Genomic DNA, 27,694 nt, shown 5'->3' with positions numbered 1-27,694 from the left:
CCAAATATCAAAATAAACAAGTTCTAAAGGTCCATGAACAGTAGTAGAGCTGGGTAAAAAGGGTAAGCTATGGTTCTTTCCCATGGGCAGGAGCTACAAAAGCGAGAAACAGTGCCGGAGACGGGAAGCTGGGAATGTGAAAGAATGTGAGAGGTGATCTTATGACTCAGGTGGCCAAGCCGCTGATGCCAAATAAACTTTGAGGTACGCTCACCAAGGAGAGCTATTCTACCTACGTTATTTGAAGTCGAGACACGTTGCAATTAATAAAGCCCATCTTTAATCGGTCCCTGAAATAGTGTTCCCTCCGTCACATTGCCCTTCACAGAGAAACCAGAGGCAGTGAAAATAAATGGCATTTTTAAACCAGTAGAAGTATGTAATAATGAAGAACCAATGTGAGATATATTCAGACCTGCACCATTACCCACAGTAATTTGATCCGCACCATGATAGTCACTGTGTATAGTGAGATTATTTAAATCAGAAATGAGATGGTTGGTAGCCTGAATCCGGGTACCAGCTGCTGTCCGATTGAGAGTGAGAAGAGCATGCAGTAAAAGCCTTGCCTTTGACAGCCATAAGTTCCAAGTTGTTGGTTGGGCTCCCTTCCCACGTGGAGGGCCCACTATATGAAAAATAGAGAGAGAGGGGAAAGGAGAAGAGAGTTTTTGTGGGTTTTCATAGGCTAAGAACATAGAATTTGCGTCACATGCCTTTCTGCATCACTTTGAAATTTTAGTATGCAGTTGATGGCATCTCAAGCTGTACATCTACTGGTTTGATTTGCTATTCTTCTTTTCTATTATCATTTTGTAGATATTTATTTTTGTTTCTGAATTATTTGGTGATATGTGATGAAATCCACCTTTGGGTGAGTGATTGATACTGATAGCCTCTAGATTTAATGATAGAGAAGAATTTTACTGTATCCCATTAATTTATTAGTGAAAGTTTTTGAATGACTAATTTCCTATGATTTTTCCCTTTGCTTTGGAGGATTTTCCATGATTTGAATTTACCCTTCATACACAACAGGTATGATTGGTTCCACTTTGGCACATCATAGGTCATAATCCCGTGTTTACATTGGTTGTATGAAGTCTGGTCCTGTCGTGGCACAGAAGAAACACTGACATCCTGACCAAGTCATTCCAATTTAGATATGCTTCATTTTACATGTATGATGTGATTATGTTTAAGCTATGCAGAGGGGTCAGGTACTGGAAATTTGGTGAGGGAAATAAATATCTTAGATGCAACAGGGGCAATTCTATGCAATTTCCAAACATTTGGCTACATATATTTCATTTTACATGGTTCTGATATTGTTCTAAGTGCATTTTTTTTCCTTTTGTAGGCATATCCTTCACATATATGCAAATGAAGATGCATCACCTGGTTCTTGTGGTTCATTGGTCTAAAACTCTAAATGTTGAGCATATTGATAATCGGAGCCTCTGCTGTGGCTGTGGGACTCCCCCTGCTTACTATTTGAACTGCATTTGCATATCCACTCTCTGTAATCACATCACAAGGTTTTAGATACAAAAACAAGTCATGCAGTCCAATCTGGTACTTCCAACCCTTACGGAATTCGGCCATTATGGTTAAAAATACGAGCTCGTCATTTTATTTTTTTAATCACGTAGATCGTAATTAATTCTATGTATTTAGGAAATTTGAGACAATAACGATGGGATTCAGATGCTTTAAATTCCCTTTAAGCTTGTTACTAGAGTCATGCCTCTGTTCTCTACTGTATTCATGATGTTCTAATTAGTGTGTACACATTGCTCGTGTTACAGTAGGGTTTGTATTTTTGGAGGAATGCGGTTTTCAGACCAATAAAAATTTGCAAAAGATTTCTTTTCCATTGTTTCCTCGAGTATAATGGAGGTCGTAGTACTCCTTATAACAAATAAAAACTCACTATCATATGTGAAAGATATGATATCTTAATAATTTCTGACTAGTCAATTAAAATCATAAATTGGTAGACTAAGATATGATATGATATGGGAAAGATATGATATTTGAATAATTTCTAACTATCAAATTAAAATCATAAATTTAGTAGCGAATCGGATATTATTTAGCAAAATTCATGTATGAGTTTTGATTGGTCAAAAATCTTCCATTGTTTCCCGAATCCAGCTTCGGTCCAGGCAGCTTCACCGGGGCACCGTTCGTGCAGCATAATAACGCACCACGTGTTCTTAAAATATTGCGCGTTTGATATGTGCTGAATCAAACGCACTTCTCTCTCACCACTCTCTCGCCCATAGCTATTATATTTCCGTCGAGATCCATCCAACCCTTACATTCAAACCCTGAAGGGGAGAGAGTGCGTATGTCTATATGTGCTTGTGCTGTCTGAAGAAAGAAAAGGGAAACACAACGAAAATCCAAAAGAAATAAAAGGGAAGAAAGAAGACGAAAGCGAGAAAGAAAACCCTAGTTTTGAAAAATAAAGGGAGAAAAAGATGGCAAATTTGCAGATTTGTTGAAGGAAGAGATGAGAAACCAGGGCGAATAACTGGGTTACAGAGACGCAAACATGGGGTACTTGGGAGGAGCTATTGCTAGCATGCGCCGTTAACCGGCACGGGACCAATAAATGGGACTCCGTCGCCATGGAAATGCAAAACCGAATCTCTACCCTTCATCTACTAACCGCTCAAAACTGTAAACAGAAATATCATGACCTTAAACGTCGATTCACGTCGAAAGACGACAAAACCAACGAAAGAGAAGACGAATCCGAAAACGAACGATAAGAAAGATGTCATTCCGTGTAAATTTCCTCTCATCATCTTTTGGTGCCATTTTTGTATACGTTAGATTTTCAAAGATCTGAATTAAAAATATCGGTTATTTCTTTATTTCACTTTGGTTGGGCGTCGAGGGAAGGGATCTTTGGTTTTAATCATGATCTGAGAGTTCTCTTTGCCGTTTCATTTTACTGGTCTTTGCAATTGAAACTGAAAAGATTGAAAGAAGAGCGCGAGCGGAGCTTGAGAGAGAAAGAATAGTATAGAGAAACCAAATCTGGAAAAGGACTCGGAGAAATTCAGAGCTAAAGAGGGACAAAAGGAGAGAGATGATGAGCCGGAACACGTCGACAGCGAAACTGTTACCGGCGAGAAATCCCACCATGAAAACCAATCGCTCAATGAATCCAATTCAACGGATCCAAAGGGTGGCACTCGCGATAACTGCATTGAAGAGTCGGAGAAGAAACGGGAACCGGTGGAAACTGATGGAGGGTGATTTGAACCGACTTCCTAGGAAGGCAACACGTGGACGTGACTCAACGAAAGCAACAGCTCAGCAGCCTGGATGAGCTCGTTAAGGTCCTTGTAGGACAGCTCGTTACATTATAGCTCGCCACGGAATGAACTCGCTACAGCACGAGCTCAAGGACCCCGGTATGTTGAAAGAGAATACTCTAAGTCAAGTCTATCCCACTCGCTCCAATACTGAGGCAAAAAGACTGCCCCAAAGGCAACCTCAAGTGGAATCACCTCGGTTCACATCCAGGAGCTCGCTGCAAGGCAGATTGCAAGCAGGGCCCTTCGGTTCACAACTATCATCAGCAATCCAAGGCCATTGAGCTAGGTAATACTAAAGCTAGTAGCACCAATGTCGAGCTGACGAAGCAGCAACGGAGGCGCTGACGAGCTCGCCGAACTGCTACCCCGTCCTGCCCGAGCTCAAGGTAAGGAGGAGGTAAGCTCAGAATCCTTTCAGTTCCTTCCCCTATGTCGTCAGAACTTCTTGTGGTCCCTATGCCAAAGGACTTCAAGCTTCTCCCCTGGATAAGTATGATAGATCCTTCGATCCGAATGACCATGTTGATGCCTTCCAGTCCCAGATGCACCTAGCAATGGCCAGTGAATCCAGTATGTGCATGGTGTTTTCCACTACCTTCAAAGGGGTGGACTGCACATGGTACCGAAACCTTGCGCCCGGATCGATAAGAAGCTGGACACAGTTTGCGCAAGTCTTCACCTCCCATTTTGTCACCAGTAAGAGGTGCCCAAGAACTCAAGAAAGCCACCTTGGCAAAGTCTAGAAGGAAGGGGAGTCCATTCAGAGCTATATCAAGCGGTTCAATGATGCTTGTTTGAAAATACCCGATCTGGACCCCGCAATTCGTCTCACCGCGGCCAAGCGAGGCATTACCCATAAAGAATTCAAGTGGCATGTGGTTGTTAATCAACCCAAAACTGTAACCGAGTTCCTCAAGCTCACAGATCAATTTATAGGGACAAAGGAGGAAATCAACCAGAATAACGCAAGTGCACCCGAGAAGAGAAAAAGGGAAGGTGAGTCCTTGATTCAAGGGGACGGTAAGAAGAAAAAAGACCCAGCTCGGGGGGGCAAGGCCGAGTTAGCCTTTCTGAGCTTCAGTAGCTGAAAGAACGGACTACTCGCCCCTGAACGCGAAGCAGGCCGAGATCCTTACGGTAATCAAGGACGCCCCGTATGTGAAGTGGTCACCTCAGCTGAAGGTCGATCCTAGTGTAAGAAATAAAAATTTGTATTGTAGTTTCCATAAAGACCGCGGTCATAGCACCGAAAATTGTAAATCTGTCGTGGATACTTGAAAAAATTTGTACAAAATGAGAATAATAATAAAGCAGGTCGGTAGGGGAAGTAGAGTAGAGATGCACCCGAATCCAGTAGGCAGGTAGAACAACCGCAGAGGTAGCCCCCAGAAGAGAGACCAGTTCGGGGGACTATCCACATGATCGTCGGAGGTTCGATTATCGCGAGTTGCACTTCGGCTGCAGCTCAGGCATCAGCTCGCGAGGCCGCTAGGGAAGAGCAGAATCCCCTGAAGTGGCCAAGGATGGAAGAGTCGATCTTCTTCATAGAGGACGACGCGTGCAGGGTCCACTACCCCCATGATGGCGCGCTCATCATATAGATAAAGATTAATGACTTTGAAGTCAAGCGTGTCCTCGTCGACTCCGGCAGCTCGGCAGATATCCTCTTCAAAACAGCATTCAACCAGCTCCAACTCCAAGAAAGCGACCTAAAGCCCATGAATACTCCCTTGGTAGGCTTCAGCAGAGAGGAAGTTAGGCCCCTGGGAAGGATTACAGTACCAGTGGAAGTCGACACCTGGCCTAGCATTGTGAGGCTCAACCACGACTTCTTAGTGGTTGCAACCCCCTCCCCGTACAATGTCATAGTAGCTCGGCCAATCACCCATGCCCTACATGCAGTGGTCTCCACTTTCTACTTGGCAATGAAGTTCCCCACAGACTTCGGAATTGGGATAGCGCGAGATGACCAACTTAAGTCTCGCAAGTGCTATGTCACCGCCCTCAAAGAGAAAGCCAAGGTGGCCGACGACCTCGAGCTAGAGCGACCTACGGAGCAATGCGAGGAGTGAGCTGCACCCATAGAAGAGACTGTCTCCATCCCGGCATCGACGGAGGACCCAGCTAAAACACTTCAGATTGGTGCTTCTATTGAGGAGCCCGTACGATCTCAACTGGTATCCTTCCTACTTGAAAATTTAGATGTTTTTGCATGGTCCGCGACAGAAATGCCCAGCATAGACCCTAGCATCATAACTCACAAGCTTAATACTGATCCTATAATTAGGCCCGTTAAACAGAAGAAATGCCACTTAGCCCCAGAGCGATGGACGGTAGTTGACGAGGAGGTTGGGAAGCTCCTTGCAGCCGAATTTATTAGGGAAGTCCATTACCCAAGTTGGGTGGCCAAACTCGTTCTGGTAAAAAAGGCTAACGGTAAATGGCGCATGTGCGTTGACTACACTGACCTGAACCGAGCTTGCCCAAAGGGCTGCTTCCCACTCCCTAGGATCGATCGTCTGGTGGACGCGACCTTAGGGCATGAATTGTTGAGCTTCCTAGATGCCTATTCGGGCTACAACCAGATCAGGATGGACCCAGCTAATGAAGAAAATACTGCCTTCATAACTGAGCCCAGCCTGTACTGTTACAAGGTCATGTCCTTTGGGTTGAAAAATGTTGGGGCAACCTTTCAGAGACTTGTAAATGAATTGTTTGAGCCATTGATTGGCAAAAAAATAGAATGCTATGTAGACGACATGGTCGTCATAACCCAATTTTCGCATGATTTAATACAAGACTTGCATTCACTTTTTGAAATTTTGCGTAGATTTAACATGAAATTGAACCCCAATAAGTGTGTCTTCGGTGTCACCTCGGGTAAATTCCTAGGGTACATCGTTAACCAACGCGGCATTAAGGCCATCCTAGACATGAGACCACCCCAGAAACTGAAGGAGGTTCAGAGGCTGAATGGCCAAACAGTTGCTATGAGCCGCTTCTTGTCCAAGTCGGCAGACCGCTGCCTGCCTTTCTTTAAGGCAATTAAAAGAAAAGGTTTTGAATGGACCAAAGAGTGCCAGCTCGCGTTTGATGAGCTCAAAAGGTACCTCACTAGTATATCAGTCTTAACCCGACCTAAGGAGGGCAATGTTTTAGAATTATACCTCTCGGCAAGTGACAAGGTGGTCAGCTCGGTATGATAAAAGAGGTAGATCGGGTCCAACGACATATCTACTATGTTAGTGAAGTGTTGCAAGGAGCAGAGACGAGATATCTAGAGATAGAAAAGTTGGCATATGCACTAGTTATTGCAGCCCAGAAGCTTCATTCGTACTTCGAAGCTCACACTGTCATCGTCTCCACCAAGCCTTGTTAGACATCGTCGCGGAATGCACTTTCAACTCCGAAGCCCCCAGGCCGGTCGAGCACGAGGCCCCAAGCTTGGGCGAGCCTGAAGTTCTCAGGCTGGTTGAGCTCGAGCACCGTGAGGTAGCAACCAGTGCGGCATCTCTCCTAGTTAGGCCTAGCGCGAATTGGGATGAAGAGCCTTGGATCCATCATGTAGATGGCTCATCAAACCAGCAAGGCAACGGAGCCAAAATCGTTCTGTATGGCCCAAGCGGCACAAAACTAGAGTACGCACTTCGCTTTGAGTTCGCGGCATCCAACAATGAAGCGGAGTACGAGGCATTGATAGCTGGGCTGGCTCTAGCCAAGGAAGTGAAAGCCAAGCATATCGTCATCTACAATGATTCCCAGCCCGTGGTCAATCAAGCCATAGGCGAATACGAAGATTGCGAACCAACCATGATCGCCTACTTAGGCAAAGTAAGAGAGGCCCTGCTCAACTTCCAATCACACTTCATCAAGAAAATCCCGAGATCGGAGAACACTGAGGTCAATGCCCTGTCCTGGTTAGCGAACACTAGTGATAATACCATGAGAACCGTGTACATAGAGAACCTACCTCGACCTAGCATTCTTGAGGGGCAAAAGAGGTCGCTCCTATCGTTCAACCAGAGCCGAGCTTGATTAATCCGCTCGCGAGCTTCCTACTACACGGGACCCTCCCTGCAGACTGCAATGCTGCCAAAAGGGTAGAGTATCAGGCGGTCAAATATGTCATGATAGACGAACGGCTGTACCGAAGATCCTACACGCTCCCCTACCTGCGCTGCTTGCGACCTTCCAAAACCGAGCTCATGCTCTACGACACTCATGAGGGCCTGTGCAGCGAACACTTGGGGGGCAGGGCCCTCACCCAAAAAGCACTACAACAGGGGTACTACTGGCCAACAATGAAAGCAAATGAGATCGAGCTCGTCAGAAAGTGTGACAAGTGCCAGAAGCATGCCAATATCCACCATCAACCCGCCGCTAACCTAAAGTATCTCACCAAGTCGTGGCCTTTTGCACAGTGGGGGATCGATATACTCAAACCGCTTCCACCAGCAACAGGCCAAAGGAGCTTCTTAGTGGTAGTAGTTGATTATTTCACTAAGTGGGTAGAAGTTGAAACTCTTGTAACAATTACAGCTCAGAACGTACAAAACTTCTTTTGAAAAAGTATAGTGTGTCATTTTGGGTTACCTCGAATACTGATCTCTAACAATGGCAAGCAGTTCGAGGACATTAAATTTCAAAACTGGTGCCAAGACATGGGAATTCGACAAAACTTTACCTCGTTCACACACCCTCAAGCAAACGGCCAAGCAGAAGTCACGAATAGAGCTATCCTTCGCAAACTAAAGGCATGCCTGGGCCGAGCAAAAGGACTATGGGCAGACGAGCTACCCAGTGTTATATGGGCTTTTCAAACCACAGTGAAGACCACTACAGGCGAAACTCCCTTCAACCTCACCTATGGCACTAAATCAGTCATCCCAGCCAAGATCGAGGTTCCCTTGCTACGACTAGAGGCGTATGATGACCAGGTAAATGAAGATGAACTACGCACCAACCTCGACCTACTTGACAAAGTACGGGACCACACATATATTAGGACCGTGGCCTACCAGTAGAGAGTAGCTCGGTACTGTAACGCCAGGGTCAAGAAGCGGAACCTCCACGTCGGCAACTTGGCCCTTCGTAAAGTTATGGTGCTTAAGCCCAGTGTTAGTAAGCTCGAGCCAAATTAGGAAGGACCCTACCAAGTAAAGCGGGTGCTCGGGGAATGAACATACGAGCTCGAAACCCTAGAAGGAAAACAAGTACCTCGGGCATGAAATATTGTTAACTTAAGGCAATATTACCTATAAACTACTGAGTAGACCACGAGCCACTCCCAAAGCCTAAGGGTCAAAGTGCCGAGCTAACGACGACCTCGGCTCAATAAGACCCAGTCGCCTCTATGGCATGGGTGAACTACTGAGTAGACCACGAGTCACTCCCACAGCCTAAGGGCCAAAATGTCAAGCTAACGAAGACCTCGGCGCGATAAGACCCAATCGCCTCTACAGCATGGGTGAACTCTAAGAGTGGACTATAAGTCACTCCCTCAGCCTAAGGGCTAAAATTTCGAGCTAACCAAGACCTTGGCACTGTGAAGACCTAACCGGTTCATTGGCAAAGGCTAAGTATTAATACCAAAGGCATAGGCAGCTCAGGCAAGAACTCTATGGAGCGTAGCCCGCCTCAGTATACTAGTTGAACCCGATAAGGGACAACCCACGTCAACTTAACTCAGGTGCATACAATTCGGGCTTACTATGATAACCACCTCGAGGTATACCATAAGACTACACCAAGTATGGAGGAACAACTCGGGTTAACAACTATCGAAAGATCCTACTTCTACCGCCCAAGAGAGTTCATCAAAAAAAGAGATATTTGAAACTAGGTCCAAACACCCGGGAATAGCCACTTCAAAAAGTCATCCAAAAGAAAGAAAAACAAGAGCAATCATCCTCAGGGATCCGCCACCTCCACGTCCTCATCATCCTTCGGAGAGTCAGGCTCCTCCTCCTCTGCCATGTCCGCCGTCTTTGGATCCAGGCCCTTCATCGTTATGCCCTCAAGGTTGAGCCCGGAGAACTTTTTCTGGACCAGTCAGTGGCAGAGCTTGAATCCAAAATGGTAGGAGCTCGAGCCGTACTCCACCTGGAGGTCGTGGTACTCCTGGGAGTCCTTGAAGTCCCACACCACCTTAGCTCGCTCAGCCTCCACCATGGTGTCGAAGTTCTGAGTCCGATCCTGATGCATGGACTCCAAGTCCCGGACCTACTAGCGAAGAAGCTCCCTCTCTGCTACCACCCTCGATGACTCCTCCCGGTAGCAAGCACTCTCCTCAGATAGCCGAGCGATCTGTGCCTCCTGGTCCCGGATGAGCAATTCCTGGGCCTCGCTCCCCTTTCGAGCCTGAAGGACTTCACCTTGGGACCGGTCGAGCTCACCCGGGAGCTTCTACACGGTTGACCTCTGAGCGAGAGCGTCGCCGGAGTGAATGTTGGTCTAGAGAGCCATGGTGTGGATGGCGGAGTTCACCTGCCAACAAAAGGCCGAGGTCAAAAAAGAAAAAAGAAGGAGAAGAAAGGAAAAGAAGAAAAAAGCAGGCTCTTACCACCATACAGTGAGCGAAGGCTAGCCTGACGAGCTACTTGAGGTCCATCCCTCCCCAGCTGGTGACCTCCTCGTGGGTGACTGCCTTCCAGCTCCTTCTTGAAGCCATGGTGAAGTCAGTGACGTTTTCCCACTCTCTGGTAGGGAACCGCGGGAAGGCGAAGGGGTGCACTGCTCAGACGAAGGCAACTACCCTTGCGTCAGGACCTCGTGTTCTTCTGCGCCACCTTCCATGGCTACTCCCTCGAATGGGACCAGTGGGACCTCAGGCGGTGGTGGAATGAAGGCTGGATTAGTAGCCTCGAACTCAGCACTCCCGAAAGTGGAATCTCGGTCAGGGCACGACCTCTTCGTCATGCGCTTTTGGTTGCTTGATGACGGCGCGCATCTACACCAAACATGTTGGCTGCCAAAAATCACAAGGCATTAGTCCAGCAAAAAAAATTACAAGGCATTGCACGACCTAAAAGGCAACCTACCGAGGCTCAGGCTTGCCTACGCGAGCTTGTCCTCGGTCAAGTAGTCCGACCAATGGAAGCCAACCGCTGCCCAAAATTGCAGGGTTTCCCGAACTTTGGGATTCAAGTCAACACACGAATCCTGGATGGCGGCCCTCCAGTGGGTTGGAAAGGGCCACCCTTCGGGGTTGCGAACTACAAAATAGTCCCGCTTCCAGGGCGGGATCCTGTTTGGCAGCTCGTGCAGGAGCTTGAAGCCAGGACGGGGAGAAAAATAATACGAACGCCTTTCTGGAGGTGCTCCGGGGGAAGCATTCTTGATAGAAAGTATGGTGGAGAAGATGCTGATGTTAAGAAGAAGACAGTATTCATAAAATAAAGATATTGTCCCAACTACATTTCGGATTGAGTTGGGGTGATGTTGGTCTATGGTAACGTTAAAATGGTTTAGAACCTCCACTATCAAATGATGTAGAGGAAGACGAAGGCCAACGATGAGCTGTTCCTGGAAGATCACGATCTCATCGTGACCGTGTTCCCAAGGATAGTCACTGGATGGGAAACTATAGATGATGTTTCTGGGAAGGTTGAATTGAAAGACCAAGGTCCTAAGTCTCTCCATTGACATGGAGGAAGGACCAAAGTTATCTAGCTCCCTGCCCCGCGAGGTGGAAGTCGTCTCGCCGAAGGCCTCCCGAGCCTCCGGAGCCTGCCCCCAAGCTCCCCCTGAGCTCGAAGGGGCGTTATCTTGGTTACCGCCCCAGGGAAAGACGTTGTATGGATACCCAGACATGCTGACAAAATGATAAGACTCACCAGGGAAAAGTTGAACCAAAAAGACAGTGTGAACAGGAGAAGAGCTCGAGCAGCTAGGTGAAGGCACAACCACAAATCCGAAAGCTAGGCAAATTGGCATAAAGGAAATGAGGCCTGGGGCCCTCCCATTTATAGCCACTGTGCCCACAAATCGATGACTCAGATTAAGGAGAATCTGACGGTTCGCAGTCAAGCTGACCGCACGTCTTCTGAAACCGAAATATGACTGGTTGCACGTCTTCCATGATTAATGTAATGTTGGTTGCACGTCTTCTGGAATTGAGAGCCATTTTGGCATGTTTTTTGGCATTCGAAAAGTCCAGAAATCACCTAACATCCGCGTGTGTATTTAATGCAATCGGTCAATCAAGTTTGAATTTCATGTCAAATCCACCCGTCACACTCCATAAACTCCTCGCGCTAGGGTAGAACCCTTAGCCCAAGGAGTGGGGGGGGGCAATTGATGGAGGATGATTTGACCCGACCTCCTAGGAAGGTGACACGTGGATGTGACTCAACGAAAGCAATAGCTCAGCATGACAGCCTGGATACGACTAAGTAACGAGCTCATTAAGGTCCTCGTAGGACAACTCGCTACATTATAGCTCGCCACGGAATGAGCTCGCTACATTATAGCTCACCACGGAATGAGCTCGCTACAACGCGAGCTCAAGGACCCCGGTATGTGGAAAGGGAATACTCTAAGTCAAGTCTATCCCAGCTCACAAGCTAAGAGAATCAGCTCGCTCCAATACTTAGGCAAGAAGACTACCCCAAAGGCAACCTTAGGAGGAATCACCTCGGGATACATCCAGGAGCTCGCTGCAAGGCAGCTCGCTATGGGATAGCTCGCTATCAAGCGACACGGCGTTCTTAGGAAGCTTCTTATCTGGCGAGACCGTACCCGTCAGACTGCATCACGTCTCCTTACTAACGATGCAGTCCCTGCCAGCCCAGCAGACTGCACCCACGTCTCTCGACATGTGGTGGCATATCTATCCTTTTAGGTCGTGTCTCCCATCCGATTGGGCAGTACTCTGCGAAAATTACCTATGCAACCCTGGCAGATAACGGCTGCGACAGAGGGCCAATGGCGGTTACGCCCGATTTGACAAAGACATGCATTTAAAGGCCCCAGGGTCGAAGGGGCGAAGGTAATCCAGAATTTTACTGATCTAGCACTCTCTGCACTCTTATCTCTCTTTGCATCCTTTGCAGCCCTCTCGAGTATTCTAACTTAAGCATCGAAGTATTCCCACTGGACAAAATCCCCAGAAATCCTTCACCCTCCTCTTCTCCGGTACCATCCATCGCTAACTAGGAGCTAAACGTCCACCAATTAGGAGTGACCGGATCGCACTACATCAGAAACCATTACCCAAATACTAGATCCGGTTTCTGGTGACTTAGAGCCTGCCGGTGAGGGATCTTACTGGTCGGCCGGCTTAGGCAATCAAAATTACCGTGGACCGGGTGTTCAGGATGCTACACTTGTCAATGAATCCACTTGAACAAGAGAAACCAGGAATGAAACCAGGAATGAGTTAAATTCACCTCACACATATCAAATACGCACACGTTTTAAGAACACGTGGTGCGTTATTATGCTGCGCAAACGGTGCCCAGACTAAAGCTGCCTGGACTGAAGCCGGACTCGTCTTTTCCACATCATAGATAATTCAAACCCCAGGAGTAAAGCTGGTGAATAAACTTAAAAAGGCGTTTTGTTTCAACATCAAGCGTGTGGCCAGTGTGTACATGAACGACTGGAACTTCACTTACATTTTCCTGTAACTATTAACAGATTGCGAATTGAAAGCCCAAGCAGGCAACCTTCTGGCGCATCATTCGATTGGAGTTGCAGTGGCATTTGCAAATCGATGGAGAGGATGGAAGAGGTTCATGAACGTTGCGAGGAAGGTGATGAGGCCATCTGGAATTAGTCTCTCTCTCTCACTCTGTAATATTGGCGTATATTTACTTAATTTAGCCCAAAATTAGACGTTATTGATTTATTTGTAGAATTTATTTGAGTTTCCCTAGTATATCCATGTCATACACTCTTAGCTTTTTTTTTCTTGCAATACTGATTTTTTTATTGGCTTTACAATACTGATGCTTTAAAGTTTAAACCTTGCTGGATATGTATTTGTTAGTCCTTTGGGAGGAGGTTCAGCTGCCACCTGGGCTGTGGTTATATAATAAGATGAAATAATGCATTCGTTCAAGTTACATCCATCAAGGGGCACAAGATGACAAGATCTCGAGTCGCGTTTTAGCTTCTGCCTCCTGTTCTTCCGCATTTTCCTTAACCACCGAGAGATTTCAGTGATAGCCAAGATACCATTAGGGACTTTGTCAGTTATACCATCGGATCTGGGGAATAGCCCATTTGCCTAGTTGCACTTGCCACTTGGATGATGATCAAAAGGAGATTCCTTATGGTTATGGATCTTGGATCATTTTAAGAGAAGTCAAAATCTCTCACACGTCCTCGTTACGTATCCTTGAGGCGGCTTCTCGGAAGGTGAACACCAATTTTCCTGCTTGTGGGAACAGCTTGTACATGGAAAACAGGAGAGTCTCTGTGGGCTGGTTTTCTGGGTGACCTGGAGAAGGAGGACCTGTAATGCCATACCATTCATCAGGAATCAACTACACTCAAATTAGCACCAGAAAGACAGGGTAAATCAGAAAAAGATAGTGGGTCAACTTGCCTTCTTTTAGCAACTACGATAGCATTATCCGCCGACTCTTTACAGGGTGCCTTTTTTTCATCCTGAGGGGGTCCCTGCTCAAGATAGGATAACTACATGATGCATAGCAGGCAGAAATTTTGTCGACGTTACAGAACACATCAAAATAATAATAATAAACAACCAATAATGGAAATTTTAAAAACAAAAGGCACAAAGATAGGATTCATCATTCATCAGACCATAAAACCCTTATAACAGTGGAGTGGGAATCAGGACTTGTGTAGCCAACTCCATAGTTGGGATAAGAAAACGAGTTGAATAGATGGGGGAAGCATACGCTTGACACTATTTTACTATTTACATGATACATAGCAAGCAGAAATTTTATCGACACTACAGAACACAACATAATAAAAGAAAGCCAACCAATAACCCTGTGTTTGGTTTGAAGGAAAAAGAAGGGAAAAGAAGGGAAAGGCAGGGAAACCTAATACAAACTTTGTATAGATTTTCCTACCATTTCCTTCAAACCAAACATAAGGCTTGATGTTATTACCATTCACATGCAACAGGGCGTAAATAAGCATAAATAATATCTCATTTAATGTCAGATGCAAAGCAAGCAAAAGAATAATAAATCCCGAGCACCATGTAGTTACCATATAAAAGATGAATATGAATATGGCTGGATCATCCTACCATATATCCAGAAGAGTAATGTTAATTGACTCAATAGGTGCCTCAATCCAAGTTCTGCCCACATTTTAAGATCTACAGGATATTTGTTTTCCAAAAAAGTGCAACTAAATATGGAAACATTTGTTAACACAGATAACATTTAAAGACTTGTCCATACCATGAATATCTTCCCAAAATTTAACAAATCTTCAAATGGAATCAAATCCTTCATATGACTGGATCTAGTAGGCACCAATGTTTTGAAAATCGTAATCGTATCGTAAATCACAAGATTATTTCTATTTTTTTACAAAACGTTGCAAAAAAGTAAATATAGATATATTAAAAGGATAAATATAGATAGGAAAGTGACTTTACTTTTAATCTATATCTACCATATATGTACTTAAAACAATAGAAACCTAAGATGATATAATCAAGTTGCACTTGAAAATCAAACAAATCCACATACAATGCCTCTTTAACCTACATATGATGGAAAATAAACTCAATCTCTTGTCTTAAATAATGTAAATAAATAGTTTTCTAGTAAGGGCTTTAAAAAAAAGTCTCCCTTGGAAAAACTAAATATATAAAAAGATAACAAAGTAGAGAACTATTTCTTAATTTGTATCGTAGAAATCGTAAGATTTATGAATCAAATTGTAGGATTCAAACAAAATTGTAAGATTATTGCAGAAAAGGATTCGGACATAAGATCCGAATCAAAACCCTTGGGATTCATGATTTGAGTTGAGTCGTATCGTAAATCATAAGATTTTGACAACATTGGCAGTCACACCCTTGTGAGTACAATGAGTAAGCACTCACTAAATATTCTGATAGCTGTCTTAGAAATTTGCTTTGATTCATTCCAATGTAGACTGGGGCATTTATGTGACAGGTGTCAGAAAAATAAGTGTTCACAAAGTGTTCTCACCAAGTTTGCCTACCTGATCCGCTTAGAATAAACAAATTTAAGTTGAATTTATTGGAATAGACCAAAGTACATGGGAACCACTTTATGACTCCTTTTTAAGGTCTTATCTTCTACCTCCAACACCAAGCAAGCTTTTCCGATAAAGCTATTTGGAGTGGGCCAGTGCCACCTAAAATAAGTACTTGTAATTAGGAGACGATACATTTTCAAATCAATAAGTTTTGATCCTTCAAAAGAGAAAACTAGTGTGTCTCATCAAAGTCTCTCTCTCTCTCTCTCTCTCTAGTTGAAGGTGAACTCCACCAAGAGATGTGGAAAGCCTTTTTAAGGTTTCTTTAGAGAAGATAAAGGAGGTATACAAGTATAGCAGTCCTATAGACAACATGGAAAGAAAGAAATATGCAAATTTTCAAGAACAAAGCACAACCAAAGGATGCTGTCATTAATAATGCTTCTGCGGAAGTGGCATATTGGGTAAACTCGTTAGATGATTTTTCTCCTTTCTCAACAGATTTCATTATTAGGTGGCACATTCATCATTAGGTAGAACCATATTTTAAGTCAGATGGTATCCAGCAGCTTCAAACCTTATCAAATATCAAGTTAAATTTGGATGGATGCAGTTTGGGTAACCAGAAAAATTCTGGTGTAGGTGGGATTTTCTAACTCTTTTGAAAGGTTAAAGAAAAATATTCATTAAAATAAAAAGATGAATACAATCAACAACAGGTGTTAAGGCAACAGCCAGATCAACACAGTCCAAACACAACAACATTGCATTGATCTAAAAGGAAAAGAAAACACACAAAGCAAAACTTTTCTTGGAAAATTAATCTTCTTCCTAAAACTCAAGAACCACAAACTAGTGGACAGATCCTAAAGCTCTTGGCTAAATTGCCAACACCTTAAAGATCTTCAGGCACATCTTCCTGCCCATCTCCTTCCTCATTCCATGCCTCTCCTCCATCCCCCACTATGATCTTCTTTAGTCTCTCCTCCCTCTTGCTTCTTTCAAAAACTTCAAACGCTCATCTAGCAAATTCTTCTCCACCCCAATAAAACAAAGCTAAACTCTTGCCAACACTGACTCTTTACCGGCTAGATTCTCGATTTCCACCAATCCTCCCTTTTCATCCTTGCTATCAGAACTAAACTCATCAAGTTTCTTCTGTTTCACACCTCCCCCCTCCTTTTAAAATACCTCTGACCCATCTATTAGCTCTAACTTTTTATCAGATACAACTAATGGATGAGTCACTACCCCTTCTAACACTTAAGCCTCGGTATCTCTCCTCTGGACCATCTCCTTAATAGATCCCTTGAATTTTGATCCCTTTTCTTATAGACTCTCTTGAATTTATTTGTTAGACCGGCCCCAACCGGGCCCCCTTTCAGTCTTGAAAAGATTTTAGTAACATGCACCAAGCGGAAATTATTCACAACTCTAGCTTTCTTCAACACCTCGGTCCACCCACAGAACCTTCTGAGTCTGTGTTTCTCCTTTTCCGACCCAAATCGACACCCAACCTCCCAATTACTACTTCAGTTCTTGAAAACCCCTCACACATCCTCCTACTGTACCATTCTTTTCAATCCTTTTTATCACTCCTAATCTGCCCCCTTCAATCCTCTCAACTCCCTCCCTACCTCTCCTTTTGTATCACTCCCATCCCCTTGCTTCTTCTGCGACTTCTCCCAAATTCACCTCCTCTTTCTCTTTCCACTCTTTAAACCATGCAGGCCTGATTAACCAAATCCCTCCTCCCTTCCTGAAGCGCACCATCTTGAAGCTTGACCCAGAAAGAACCAAAACTTTACCTCAAAACAGTACCTACCTGTTGACTGCACTCCTCCCTAGCCACCCTAGCTCTCCTTTCACTTTGCACACTTGCTGCACTCGACACGGCCAGCAACTTGCAATTAATAGAGCTTTAGCACACTCCACCATCATCTTGAGCAACCTCCAGTTCCAAAAATACCTTTTTTCTTTCCAGTACAGTCATATCTAACAACCCTCCAAAACCACTCTTCGTTCTTCCTTCGTCAAGCTTTGAATCGGGTCTTCTCCTCCCAAACCTTGAAACCCCTTTAATTATCTTTAGTTTGTTCCATCAAGCATCTCTATATTTAACCAAATCCTTCAACTTTAATAGGTAGACCCCACTCTCAAGACCAACTTCACTAAACACCTTACACAACCCTTCAGTACCCTCCACTGGCCTTCCCTCCTCAAAACCCATGGTTCCACTTCACTCCCCATCTTTGTCTGCACTCTGCCTTCTTCCTCTGACTCTTTGTATTCCTTCCACCTTCACACCTATGAAGCTACTCTTCCGAAAGCCTTTTCGTCTCCCCTCCATCTCAATCTTTCTGCTTTCCTCTTCTCACCACAATGAAAAAAGTCTAGTCCTCCTCTTAGCTCATAACTTTCCCCAGCAAATTGAAGTTCCACCACTTTCAGGATTCTGGTGACATCCTCTACCTCCACCAGGATTCTAGAAATATCTAGCTTCTCCCATGTCCTGTTCTTGTTGTTATGCTTGAGAAATTTGCCACAAAGATCCCTAATTTCTCTAAAGGTAAGTACACACCAAGCATGGAGAGGAATTCTCATCACCCCAATCCACAAAGATCTCCTCCCGCTGGTGTAAATTGCCCTAGCCACTGGGTACCATCTGCTCAAACGTAAGTCGAATTCCCGAACCCTCTCGTTTTCTGACTCCAAGACCCAATCAGATTCAGCTCTACTGTTAAACATGAATAGAAACAAACCCCATTGAGTTTCCTTACCCCCAGAACCATGTTCCTTCCTCATTCAAACAACAATCAATCTTCTACCTTCTTAGCTTCCAACTCGACCCCAACAAACCTTCCAACCAGACTCGCTTCTAACACTTTCAATCTCTTGTACACCTTCCTAGCCTGATTTTTTTTTTCTTTTTTTTTTTGCTTCATGGGGCTACACAACAGGGAGTAGCCCATCCCCTTTACGACTGCATGTCAACTAGTTGATCAATCTACTCCACAAAGAGATTTCTGATGGAATAATGATCACATTCTAGGCCAGGAGGGGTGCAAGGGACTCATAGGTTTTAGGGACTTAACAAAAGCTGAGCTGCTAACAGATCCCCTGATGACAGGAGTGGTGCATGGCAGATATTTGGTAGTAATATCAATGTATATCGGGGGAAGAAAAATATTTGGTTTAATTTGTAAGGAAAGGTATTAGTAATATTGTTAACAATAAAAACAAATCTTTAATTATCAAAAATTCAAACAAAGTTCTTTCATATTGAACTGTATGTTTAGAGAAGGTTCATTGTGACAACTATAGAATAGAATAAGAAGACTAATCTAGAGAATTTTTTTAGGAGGAGGGGGAGGGGATCATGGGGCTACACCACAAGAGGTAGCCTGTGCTAGGGGTGTCAATTGGACTGGATTTGGTCCAATCCGATCCAGTCCAAGGTGAGCCCATTACAAATGGACGAGGTCCAATCCAATCCAATGAATATTTTAGACTATTTTGGACCGGTTCCATTCAATGTTTGGACCGTCCAATATGTTCAAATTTGTTTTAATTTAGATTAATTCTAACCAAAACCCGGGTCCATTGACACCTATATTCTTATCTTCTATCAATGGACCAGATATTGGCTTAATCCAACCAATCCAATAATATAAATTCGTTACAGATGGACCAGGTCCAATCCAATCCAATAAATACTTTGGACCATTAAGTTTGGACTGGTCCAATTCAATATGTTTTGTTGGTCCATTCAATCCATCCAAATTGATTTTGGTTTGGACAGGGTCCAATCCAAAACCGCCATTGACACCCCTAGCCTGTGCCCCATACAACTAGTCAGAACTCAATCCAAGAATCTCATTCAACTTATCCACAAGCAACTAATATATCTAGATATGGAAACCAACACCAATACTACTTTCTTGCAAAAAAAAATAATGCAGGGACAAATCCATACCCTATACAGCATTGTTGATATTACATGATGTCCTACACAGTTTTATTTTCTTTTTATTACCCTTAAACTCAATGATCATAACAATTATGGAGTTCTGGTTGTATTTATCAATGAAATTTAAATACATAAACTGTTAAGCATTAAAAGTAACAACAAAAAAAATAATATTCTAGAAGAATATATGTAATATTTGGAGTCAAGGTGGTACCATTTTTTTAATCAATAAATGATCAGGCAACTTTGTTTTCATTTGTTAATCAAACGAATAGAAATATATATATATAGTACACAAATGATGGTGCAAGGGCTATATCCAATAGCTATCTTCCCCCAAATTAATGCACAACCAAATTGAATATGATTCTTATCCCACATGATTACAGCTTACTTCTATTAATGCACTCAGAAATGTTTTCCTTTTATTTCCTTTTTTATGTGCTATTTACAAAGTACCCACTCCACTGAGCTCATATAGGTTTGTTTCTGTCCCAGCTTGGAAGATTTTTTCCATTTTCTCTTTTTTATTTCTTTTTGGGTACTTCATTTTGAAACTCTTAGTTCTTGTAACTTACTAAAAAACAAAAAAAAAAAAAGAAAAAAAAAAACTCAACATCATCACTAAATGAATCCCAACAAACATATGATGTCATAAAATCTCCAATTGATGATCTTCAGTCATCTTGCACAAAAAGCACTGAAATGGTCATGAGCATCCCTTAATCAGAGGTTTTTTTCTGATCAGTAACAAGACCAGGAAAGAATTTATTACTCGAAAGATGAGAAAATGTGCAATGACATAAAAAATAAAAACTATCACAAAACCCTAGGCTTTGCCAAAACCGCCTTTGTATATACCTAATAGAGATTGAAAATTTAGTCATCTCACATACAAAAACTGAAATGTTAATGAGCAACCCTTCAGAGGGTTTTTTCTAATCGGTAACAAGACCAAGAAAGATTTTATCACTTAAAAGAAATGTGAGAAAACATGCAACGAAGCAAGAAAGAGGGAAAAACTATCACAGAACCCCCAGGATTTATCAAAACAGCCTCAATATACACCTAATAGAAATTGAATATTCCATCTAATCAGGAACTGAGGAACATGAAGAGCTGAAACCCAATAAAAATCACTAGGTAAGATGGTACATCAGGTTATTGACTACCATATCTCATTTTCAACCAGAGATGTATCAAATAAACCAACAGTTTAGGCACAACAGAAACATTTCAAAGGATAAGGATGGAAGGGAAATACTAGAAAGCAATGTTTTCAACCTGCTGTTGACCCGCCCAGTCGAACCGTCACCCGGCCAGAATTCCGGGTCCAGTTCAGTCAAGACCCGTCAGATGGTAAAAAACTGTTGACTTGGTCAAGAACCGTTCGACCCGGACGGTTCGACCGTTGACCCATTCGACCCAATGATCAGGTCACGGGTTGCATACTGAATACATGCTAACTTTCAGAGGCCACAACTTTGCACTCCAATGTCCGATTGGGGTGATTTTTTATTTTGGGTAGCTTTTGGAGATCTATGTGTCCCAAGGGCTGTATGCGCCTTGCCCTATTATTTTTACCAAAAAACCCTTTTTTGGCCTCAAATTGCAATTTTTAATACTTTTATAAATAAAAAAAATTAAAAACATATATTAAATATAAAACAATACATATAACATATCTAAGACATATTTATACATTATTTATTGCTAAAATAGATATATTTATACACATATATACATATACACACACGCATATATATGAATAAATATATATATATATATATATACATGCTGACATGGCACGGACTGAACTGTTCAACCCGGCCGGTCAAACCAGTGACCTGCGACCCAGAGGCAAAAACGGTTCGGCCTCCGGGTCGGTTTTTAAAATATTGCTAGAAAGAAATAAGGCAGTCAAATTCTTCCACTGCCAAGAAGCCCTCTAACTAATCACTTCCAGGGACTCAGAAATTATATATTAAATGCCCCCTATGATGCTAATAGAACAAAATATCTTGAAAAGTAACAAAATTAAAAGAACAGAAGTTGAGAAATAGCAAGACAATTAAATATCAGAAGAAAGACGAAGTAGTAAACGAAAGATAACATACTAAAAAGTATCTAAAATAAACTAAAGTCGAGCAAAATTACCTTTATTTCATTCATTAATCAATACCAGAAAACAACAATACATCAACTAATTTAAACTTGGACCGGGAGGATAACTTCCCTTGCCTGCTTAGATTTATGAATTAGACATTTTCAATTTTTACCTCCTTGACACTAGCTTATTACCTACTTGGACCTTTCAACCACTAAATTAAGTACCAAACAAACATTAAATTAGTTTTAATTTAAACATTGATTATGACTTAGCCAATTAATTACATTAAATAACGTAAAACATAATTTGGTAGTGGAAGGATTAAAATACCGATACACCTGATACCCAGAATTGGGTATCAGTGCGTATTATTATGGCTGATACTCTTCTTTTTTAATTCTTTTTTTTATTTTTTATTTCAAATGCATGAGAGTGGCCTAGGCATTGTTCCCAAACTTATAGAACCAAACCTTCCATCATCAGTGTATCCATGTGTTTCCATGGTCACCAATACATATCCAAGCTATAAGTCCATGAAATAGAACAAAGCCTCTGCCTTAGGTGATTCTCCTTCTACAAGGCCCAAATACCTGAAAAGGATGTTTCCATTGCAAGATGGGCCCTAGTTTTTGGACTTACTATTTAGGCCCCATTTGTTTTTTCAGTAAATGGAGGGGGAGTTGGTCAACAGGAAAGTTCTTCCCATTGACAATAATCCCATGTTCACTTATCGGTAACAGTGGGTCCCATGGTAAATTGCTTTCCCATATGTATCACTTACCCAGGTAAGTGCTACCGATACCCTAGGTGGGTAAGTAACTTTCCCATCTAGAGGGAAAGTTGCCAAAACATAATGGGACAAAATTGCCCCTTATAATAATGAAATTTTATGGATAAAATGGTCGATTTTAACTTGATTAGGAAACACTTATGATCAAAAAACCTGGGTAAGTTCTATTGAAATTCTTTAGGATTAGTAAGGGAAATTTTTAGGACTTACGAGTCCTTAGTTAAGCGTCCCTATGGCTAGCTACTTAGCCATGAATATGTCTTAGTTCCAAAGCAATTAGAAATTTATTTGGGTCAATTTCCTAGCCCAAATTATTAGAGTTATCATAAATGCCATCTAAAAATGATCAATTTGATGAAATAAAGTTTGGTTTAGTAAATTCTAGTTGTTGGAAGGATTTTTTTTTCTTTTTTTCTTCTCTCTCACCTATTTCTATTTCTTCTTCTTCTAAGTGATCTATCTCTTTGTTGTTTACCTTAATAGCAGGGTTCTTCTTTCCCTTCCTAATTTCTTGCTCATTTTTTTGGTGGACACAAAGGTGTCTATTTACTTTTCCATCTCCATTTTTCATCCTCAATAACCACAATGCCACTCCTTCACCCCATAAAACCCACAACTAGATCTGAAATTTGTAGGACCCTTACCTTGTCCTACATCAGGTTAATGGAGGGAGAAATCAGCCACTAATTTAGGTTAGCATCTAATTTCCCACCCTAACGGTAGTTAGCTCTATATTTATTGTGACTCTAGATTCTTCTCATAAAAATAAAAATCTAAGTTTTAACTCTTACAAAGTACGATAAGGCAAAACTGCCCTAGCGGACCTCTGTACAGGGAGTCAGCCACTATATTAACAGCATTCTAATTATGGAACTTTTTTGGTTATTACCCAACATCTCATCCCAACAGTGCATAGCTTTGTCCAGTGTTTTAAAAGCTCAAGGTGCAAAAAAAATGCAAGGGCCAATTTGCGCCTGAGGTGCAAGGCGAGGCACGCGCGCCTTTTTAAGCAAGGTTAAAAATTACAAAAAGAAAAGCTAAAAAATCAAAAAAAAAGCCAAAAAAATTCAAATAATATAAAACATAATGTTAATAAAAAATATAAACTTAAATTTTAAAATAAATGTTTTAAAAAAAAACCTATTATCTAAAATTAGTATACATAAACATAACATGTAAAGCATATTCAAATGAAAATTTAACAATAAAAGCAAATATATAAAGCAATTTCAAAAATGTAAAACCTACAATCTCTTTCTCCTTAATTGCATTGCTTCAAGTAGCTAATGCGATGTAAAACATATTGCATTCTTGACTCTCTGAGTCGCCTTTGTACCACACCCCACGAGGCAAGCCCAAATAAGAATTTCAGACCCTAACATAGACTTGTTCGGGCTTGCCTCGAGGGTTGTGGTTGGGGGTCCAAGGGCGGAGCCCCCGGCCCAGCCGTTAGACTCAAAAAAAAAAAAAGCAAAAAGTGCAAAATTTTAAAAAGGTGCACGCCTGAGCTGAGGCGCAAGTTTGACAGAGGTGCACCTCGGACCTAGGCAAGGAAAATACCCCAAAATGTGCCTCACATGTGCGCCTAGGTGTGCCTTTGGCGCGCCTTTTAAATCACTACACCTAATACAGGGCATAGCATATTGGTATCCAAAGGGTTGGGCACATGACACACTTGGAAAATGAGAACCGCCAACAGATATCCAATTATACTGGCGGTCCAAACTTGTTAGAAATATGGACTTTTCCCCAAAAAAATGGAAAATTCAAATAAAAAGTAATTCTAGTATGTTTTAAATGCTTTTCATTTCATTGTAGGAAACAACTATAAGATGGATCTAGTAAACTCATTGATCTAACAATAGTTTATGTCAAAAATGAAGTTTGTTCTTAATACTATAGAAATAATATGAAAATTAAAAAATGTATATTTTATCTTATATATTCTAAATGAATTTCATGGTATGGAAGAACTATAAGATGGATTTACCAATGATATATCAAATCCATTGATCCAGACACAATTTAATGTGTTTGTAGTGAATTTTAGTATATTGGAAAGTTCAAATGTTGTCTTGTTGTTTGATGGATTATTACTAAAGTTATTGTATGATATCTAAATCTTCCAAACTCCTAGTATTGTTGATTGTAATGTATCTGATTGCGCCAAAACCAACCAGCAGTCAAAAGTTGTCGCGTGGCAATGAGATAGGGGCAAAACAAACAACATGTGCATCTTGCCAATTGAGGAAGCAACACATGGACATCCATCTGGAGGCACACTAGACCCATATGCTAAATCAAGACTATTGGATGCTACATGTGACCGAGCTGATTAGAGCATTAGTGCCAATGCATTCAACATAGGCCCACTACCTACCACATGCACATAACTTGTCAACCACAGCCATGACAGGTGGACCAAGACTCCAACCATGTGTTAGTGGTGTGCCCTTCACAAAATAAAGTTCCCCCTCCTATAAACAAGCGAGTCCCCATTCATTTTAAGAAGCCAGCCTCCTAACTACATCCCACAGACCCCTTGCAAACACCTCGGAACACCTCACCTTATACTACATCTCATAGAGCATTCATCGAGCTCTTCAGCTCATTTCTCTCCTTCCTACTTTATTGGCTTGATCGTCAAAATCATGGCCCCAAGATGAAATCCTAGGGCCTCTAGCATTATTTTGTGACTACAACTGACACTCCAACTTCCAAGGTCTTCAACTGAGGTGACTCTCCAACAGCCAAGGTGACACTGACACCCTATTAGCTGAGGTTTTCATTGAACTTTCCATTTTATCCTTGTTGTAGATTTTGGCATCAATAGTATCTCTTGATATAAACTATTAAAGTGTGCTTTTCTTATGTGTTTATACTTTATTCTTAGTTGTTTCAACTTTAGATTTATTGTTATTGATGTATTTGAGGGATTTGTAAAAGTTTCTCTAATGTGCCCAAACATACTTGTATCTTCCTACTATATCCATGTGTATCAAAAGCATATCGTGATACGTATATATATGCAACCTTTCCAATATGATACACCATACCGCTATTTTGAACCTTTGGTTTGAGTAGAGGAGACTGACTTACCAGGAAAGAAAAAGGAAAAAAAAATCACCTGACTCTCACAATAGGCCTAATGAAAACTTCCCTTAAACACAGAAAAAAAAAATCACCTAGCTACAGTGTTTTAGGCCTCTCTCCTAAAATCAAATTTTCAAGATATTCCAGAAGGAGAAAAGGAGAAAAGGAGACCAGGTACAAAATATGGCTTTCCTCTAGGAATAGTCTTCAGAATGTGACGCAAAACCAACAAAAGGTCTTCCTAAAACTGAGGACAAGAGTCAAAAAGTCAATTCTCTAAATAGCCAAACATAACAAATAGGCCAACCTTCATTTGATGCGGTGATAAAAATGAAGATAATGGCACGCAAAAACTTGGCCTTCATCATGTGCCCTTGATCCTAAGACTGAAGAGGAGTAGAAGACACATCAAATACCATCGGACAACCAAACTCTGAGATATCTCCTACTTATGCTCACATAACCTCCAACCTCTTGTTTGACAAGAATCCATAAGATTGCAGCCTTTAATATTGGTTTTCCCATGCTGTAATGTAAATAAAGCTTATTGTAACTCACAAAACGAAAGATATCAGTACTCAGTAGTAAAAATTAATGAGAAAGTCCGACAATAATCACTTGAAAGATTTGGAAAAATAAATTAATACTTATTACAGGAACTATATCTATACGAAAGTTTTCATGTTCTAAAGAGGAACAGATATGAGTTTCTAAATGAAGGGTGTTAGAGAGCTTAAAATCGAATAAAAGTCACAAGCAGAAAAAATGTTAAAAAGAACTCTTACTTCATCTAATGAAACTTTGTTTTCTTCCGGACCTGCTTCCCTGGTTATATTGACAAGCGGCAGAAAAAATTTTCCCTTCTTCTTTCCTCCTCCAGCTTCCTTATCAGAATGGTTGGCCTTCCTCTTCTTTCTAAATGAAGAAGCATTCCTCGACTTCCATTTCTTGTCACGGACTTTCCATACACTCCCCTTTCTGAAAAGCAACTTCTCAGATTTCCAAACTGGACAGCTCGTGTCTATGATGGTTACTTCGATACGCGAGTAGGTCGAAAGATCCGTCTGTAGCTTGTCCTCGTCATGAGCTATAGAAACGACCTTTCCCTGCTTCTTGGGCTTCAGCGAATTAACTGTTTCCTTCATCTCTGTTACACTGTTATCACCACTCGGAGGTGACATAGATGGAACCGATTCAAGTCTCGGAGCGGCAGCCAAGAAGCTGTCATTAACGCTGGCAGATGCAGAGAAAACACAAATCTTAGGATTTGGCTGTTTGCGACAACTCCTTTTTTCGTCAAAACCTCTGATCTTCTGAAATTCGCCGGAGTCTCCCATGTTGAAAAGCTCAGCAAGAACATTGCTCATTATACCAAACCAGTCTTCTTTTCCTCGATTCTTCCGATCGCCAGGACCGGCCATGCTTTTCTTTCGATCCGCTACTGGTTTTTCGTCCAATGAAGTCGACTCAGGGTGGGGTTTTGAATAACCTATTTCCTGGGTTGCATCGGAAGAATTAGTTTCAGATGAAAGAGTAGTTTGATTAGGGTTAGGGTTTAGGAAGTGCTCCAGATCGAGACCATCGGCGACCGGGAAACCTTTAGAAGACCGGAGGCGGTCCAGCCAATTCGGAGCAGATTTACCAGAAGAGATGGAACAAAGCATCCTGAGATGAACGATTGAACGTTGAGAACCTCAGGGAACGTAGTATCACTTCTGTCATACAAATGCTACCATGGTGAATTGGAAAATGGGCTGATGGAATGGAGGGAAACTAATTTCTAAATGCATTGAGAGAGAAGAAAGAAGAGAGAATGACCATCGTTGAGAAATGCATGAGATTCTCGAGGATTCAAGATCGTTTTGAGGGGTTCAGTTTCATGGTGTTTCAAACAAAGGGGTCCGTTCGATAACAGTTTCACGAGATTCTCGAGAAATGCACGAGATTCTCCTCTATTTTCCGACGAAGATTTTTTAAAGGACCCGTTTGGTCTGCAGTTGGAAATTTGGAACCGAAATTGGAAGGATCTATTCCCATTATCTGTTTAGTTCAAATAGCCAATAGGAATCGGAATCGGAGTATCTGACGTGAAATCATCTACAATGGAATTTTATTCCCCACGAGCCCTCAAATTGGGAGAATGCCATTTCACCCAACCAAATAGTTGGAATGGGAATAAAGCCCATCTTCATTCCAATTTTATACTTCTATTCCTGTGAACCAAACGGGCCTTA

The 27,694-nt window shown here is 42.1% G+C and overlaps 1 protein-coding gene and 1 pseudogene across 3 annotated transcripts; one reads left to right on the top strand and one right to left on the bottom strand.

The window, feature by feature from the left end:
- Positions 1-69: 69 nt before the first annotated feature.
- LOC148881137 (beta-1,6-galactosyltransferase GALT31A-like) lies at positions 70-13,643 on the top strand (annotated as a pseudogene). The gene is made up of 5 exons (XR_016109910.1): positions 70-136; positions 1,039-1,144; positions 1,221-1,471; positions 6,819-6,827; positions 12,975-13,643. The product of XR_016109910.1 is annotated as a beta-1,6-galactosyltransferase GALT31A-like (transcript).
- On the bottom strand, positions 13,290-27,471 carry LOC148881136 (fantom protein). 2 transcript variants are annotated; one of them, XM_088963421.1, is made up of 3 exons: positions 26,246-27,471; positions 13,888-13,961; positions 13,290-13,794 (listed from the first exon to the last, which is right to left on the bottom strand). In XM_088963421.1, exons 1-3 carry the CDS (start codon positions 27,122-27,124, stop codon positions 13,668-13,670), a joined length of 1,080 nt encoding a protein of 359 aa, XP_088819547.1. In that variant the 5' UTR covers positions 27,125-27,471; the 3' UTR covers positions 13,290-13,667. The 2 variants fall into 2 exon arrangements, with proteins under 2 accessions (XP_088819547.1, XP_088819546.1); XM_088963420.1 differs by having other exon boundaries at positions 13,888-13,979; positions 26,246-27,443.
- Between the last annotated feature and the right edge of the window lie 223 nt (positions 27,472-27,694).

The sequence above is a fragment of the Nelumbo lutea genome, chromosome 1, assembly GCF_056320005.1.
Source record: "Nelumbo lutea isolate HS-2025 chromosome 1, American lotus-T2T, whole genome shotgun sequence".
NCBI lineage: Eukaryota > Viridiplantae > Streptophyta > Magnoliopsida > Proteales > Nelumbonaceae > Nelumbo > Nelumbo lutea.
The sequence above is the reverse complement of the archived record's forward strand: the minus strand, read 5'-3'. Positions and strand labels throughout refer to the sequence as shown.

Bases quoted from the DNA above. Each gene is read 5' to 3' on its own strand.
- LOC148881136 (XM_088963420.1), bottom strand. From the start codon at position 27,124: ATGCTTTGTTCCATCTCTTCTGGTAAATCTGCTCCGAATTGGCTGGAC. The intron at 13,980-26,245 runs GTAAGAGTTCTT...TGCATCATGTAG, and splicing joins ACAAAGTTTCATTAGATGAA to TTATCCTATCTTGAGCAGGG. The intron at 13,795-13,887 runs GCAAGTTGACCC...ATGGCATTACAG, and splicing joins ATCGTAGTTGCTAAAAGAAG to GTCCTCCTTCTCCAGGTCAC.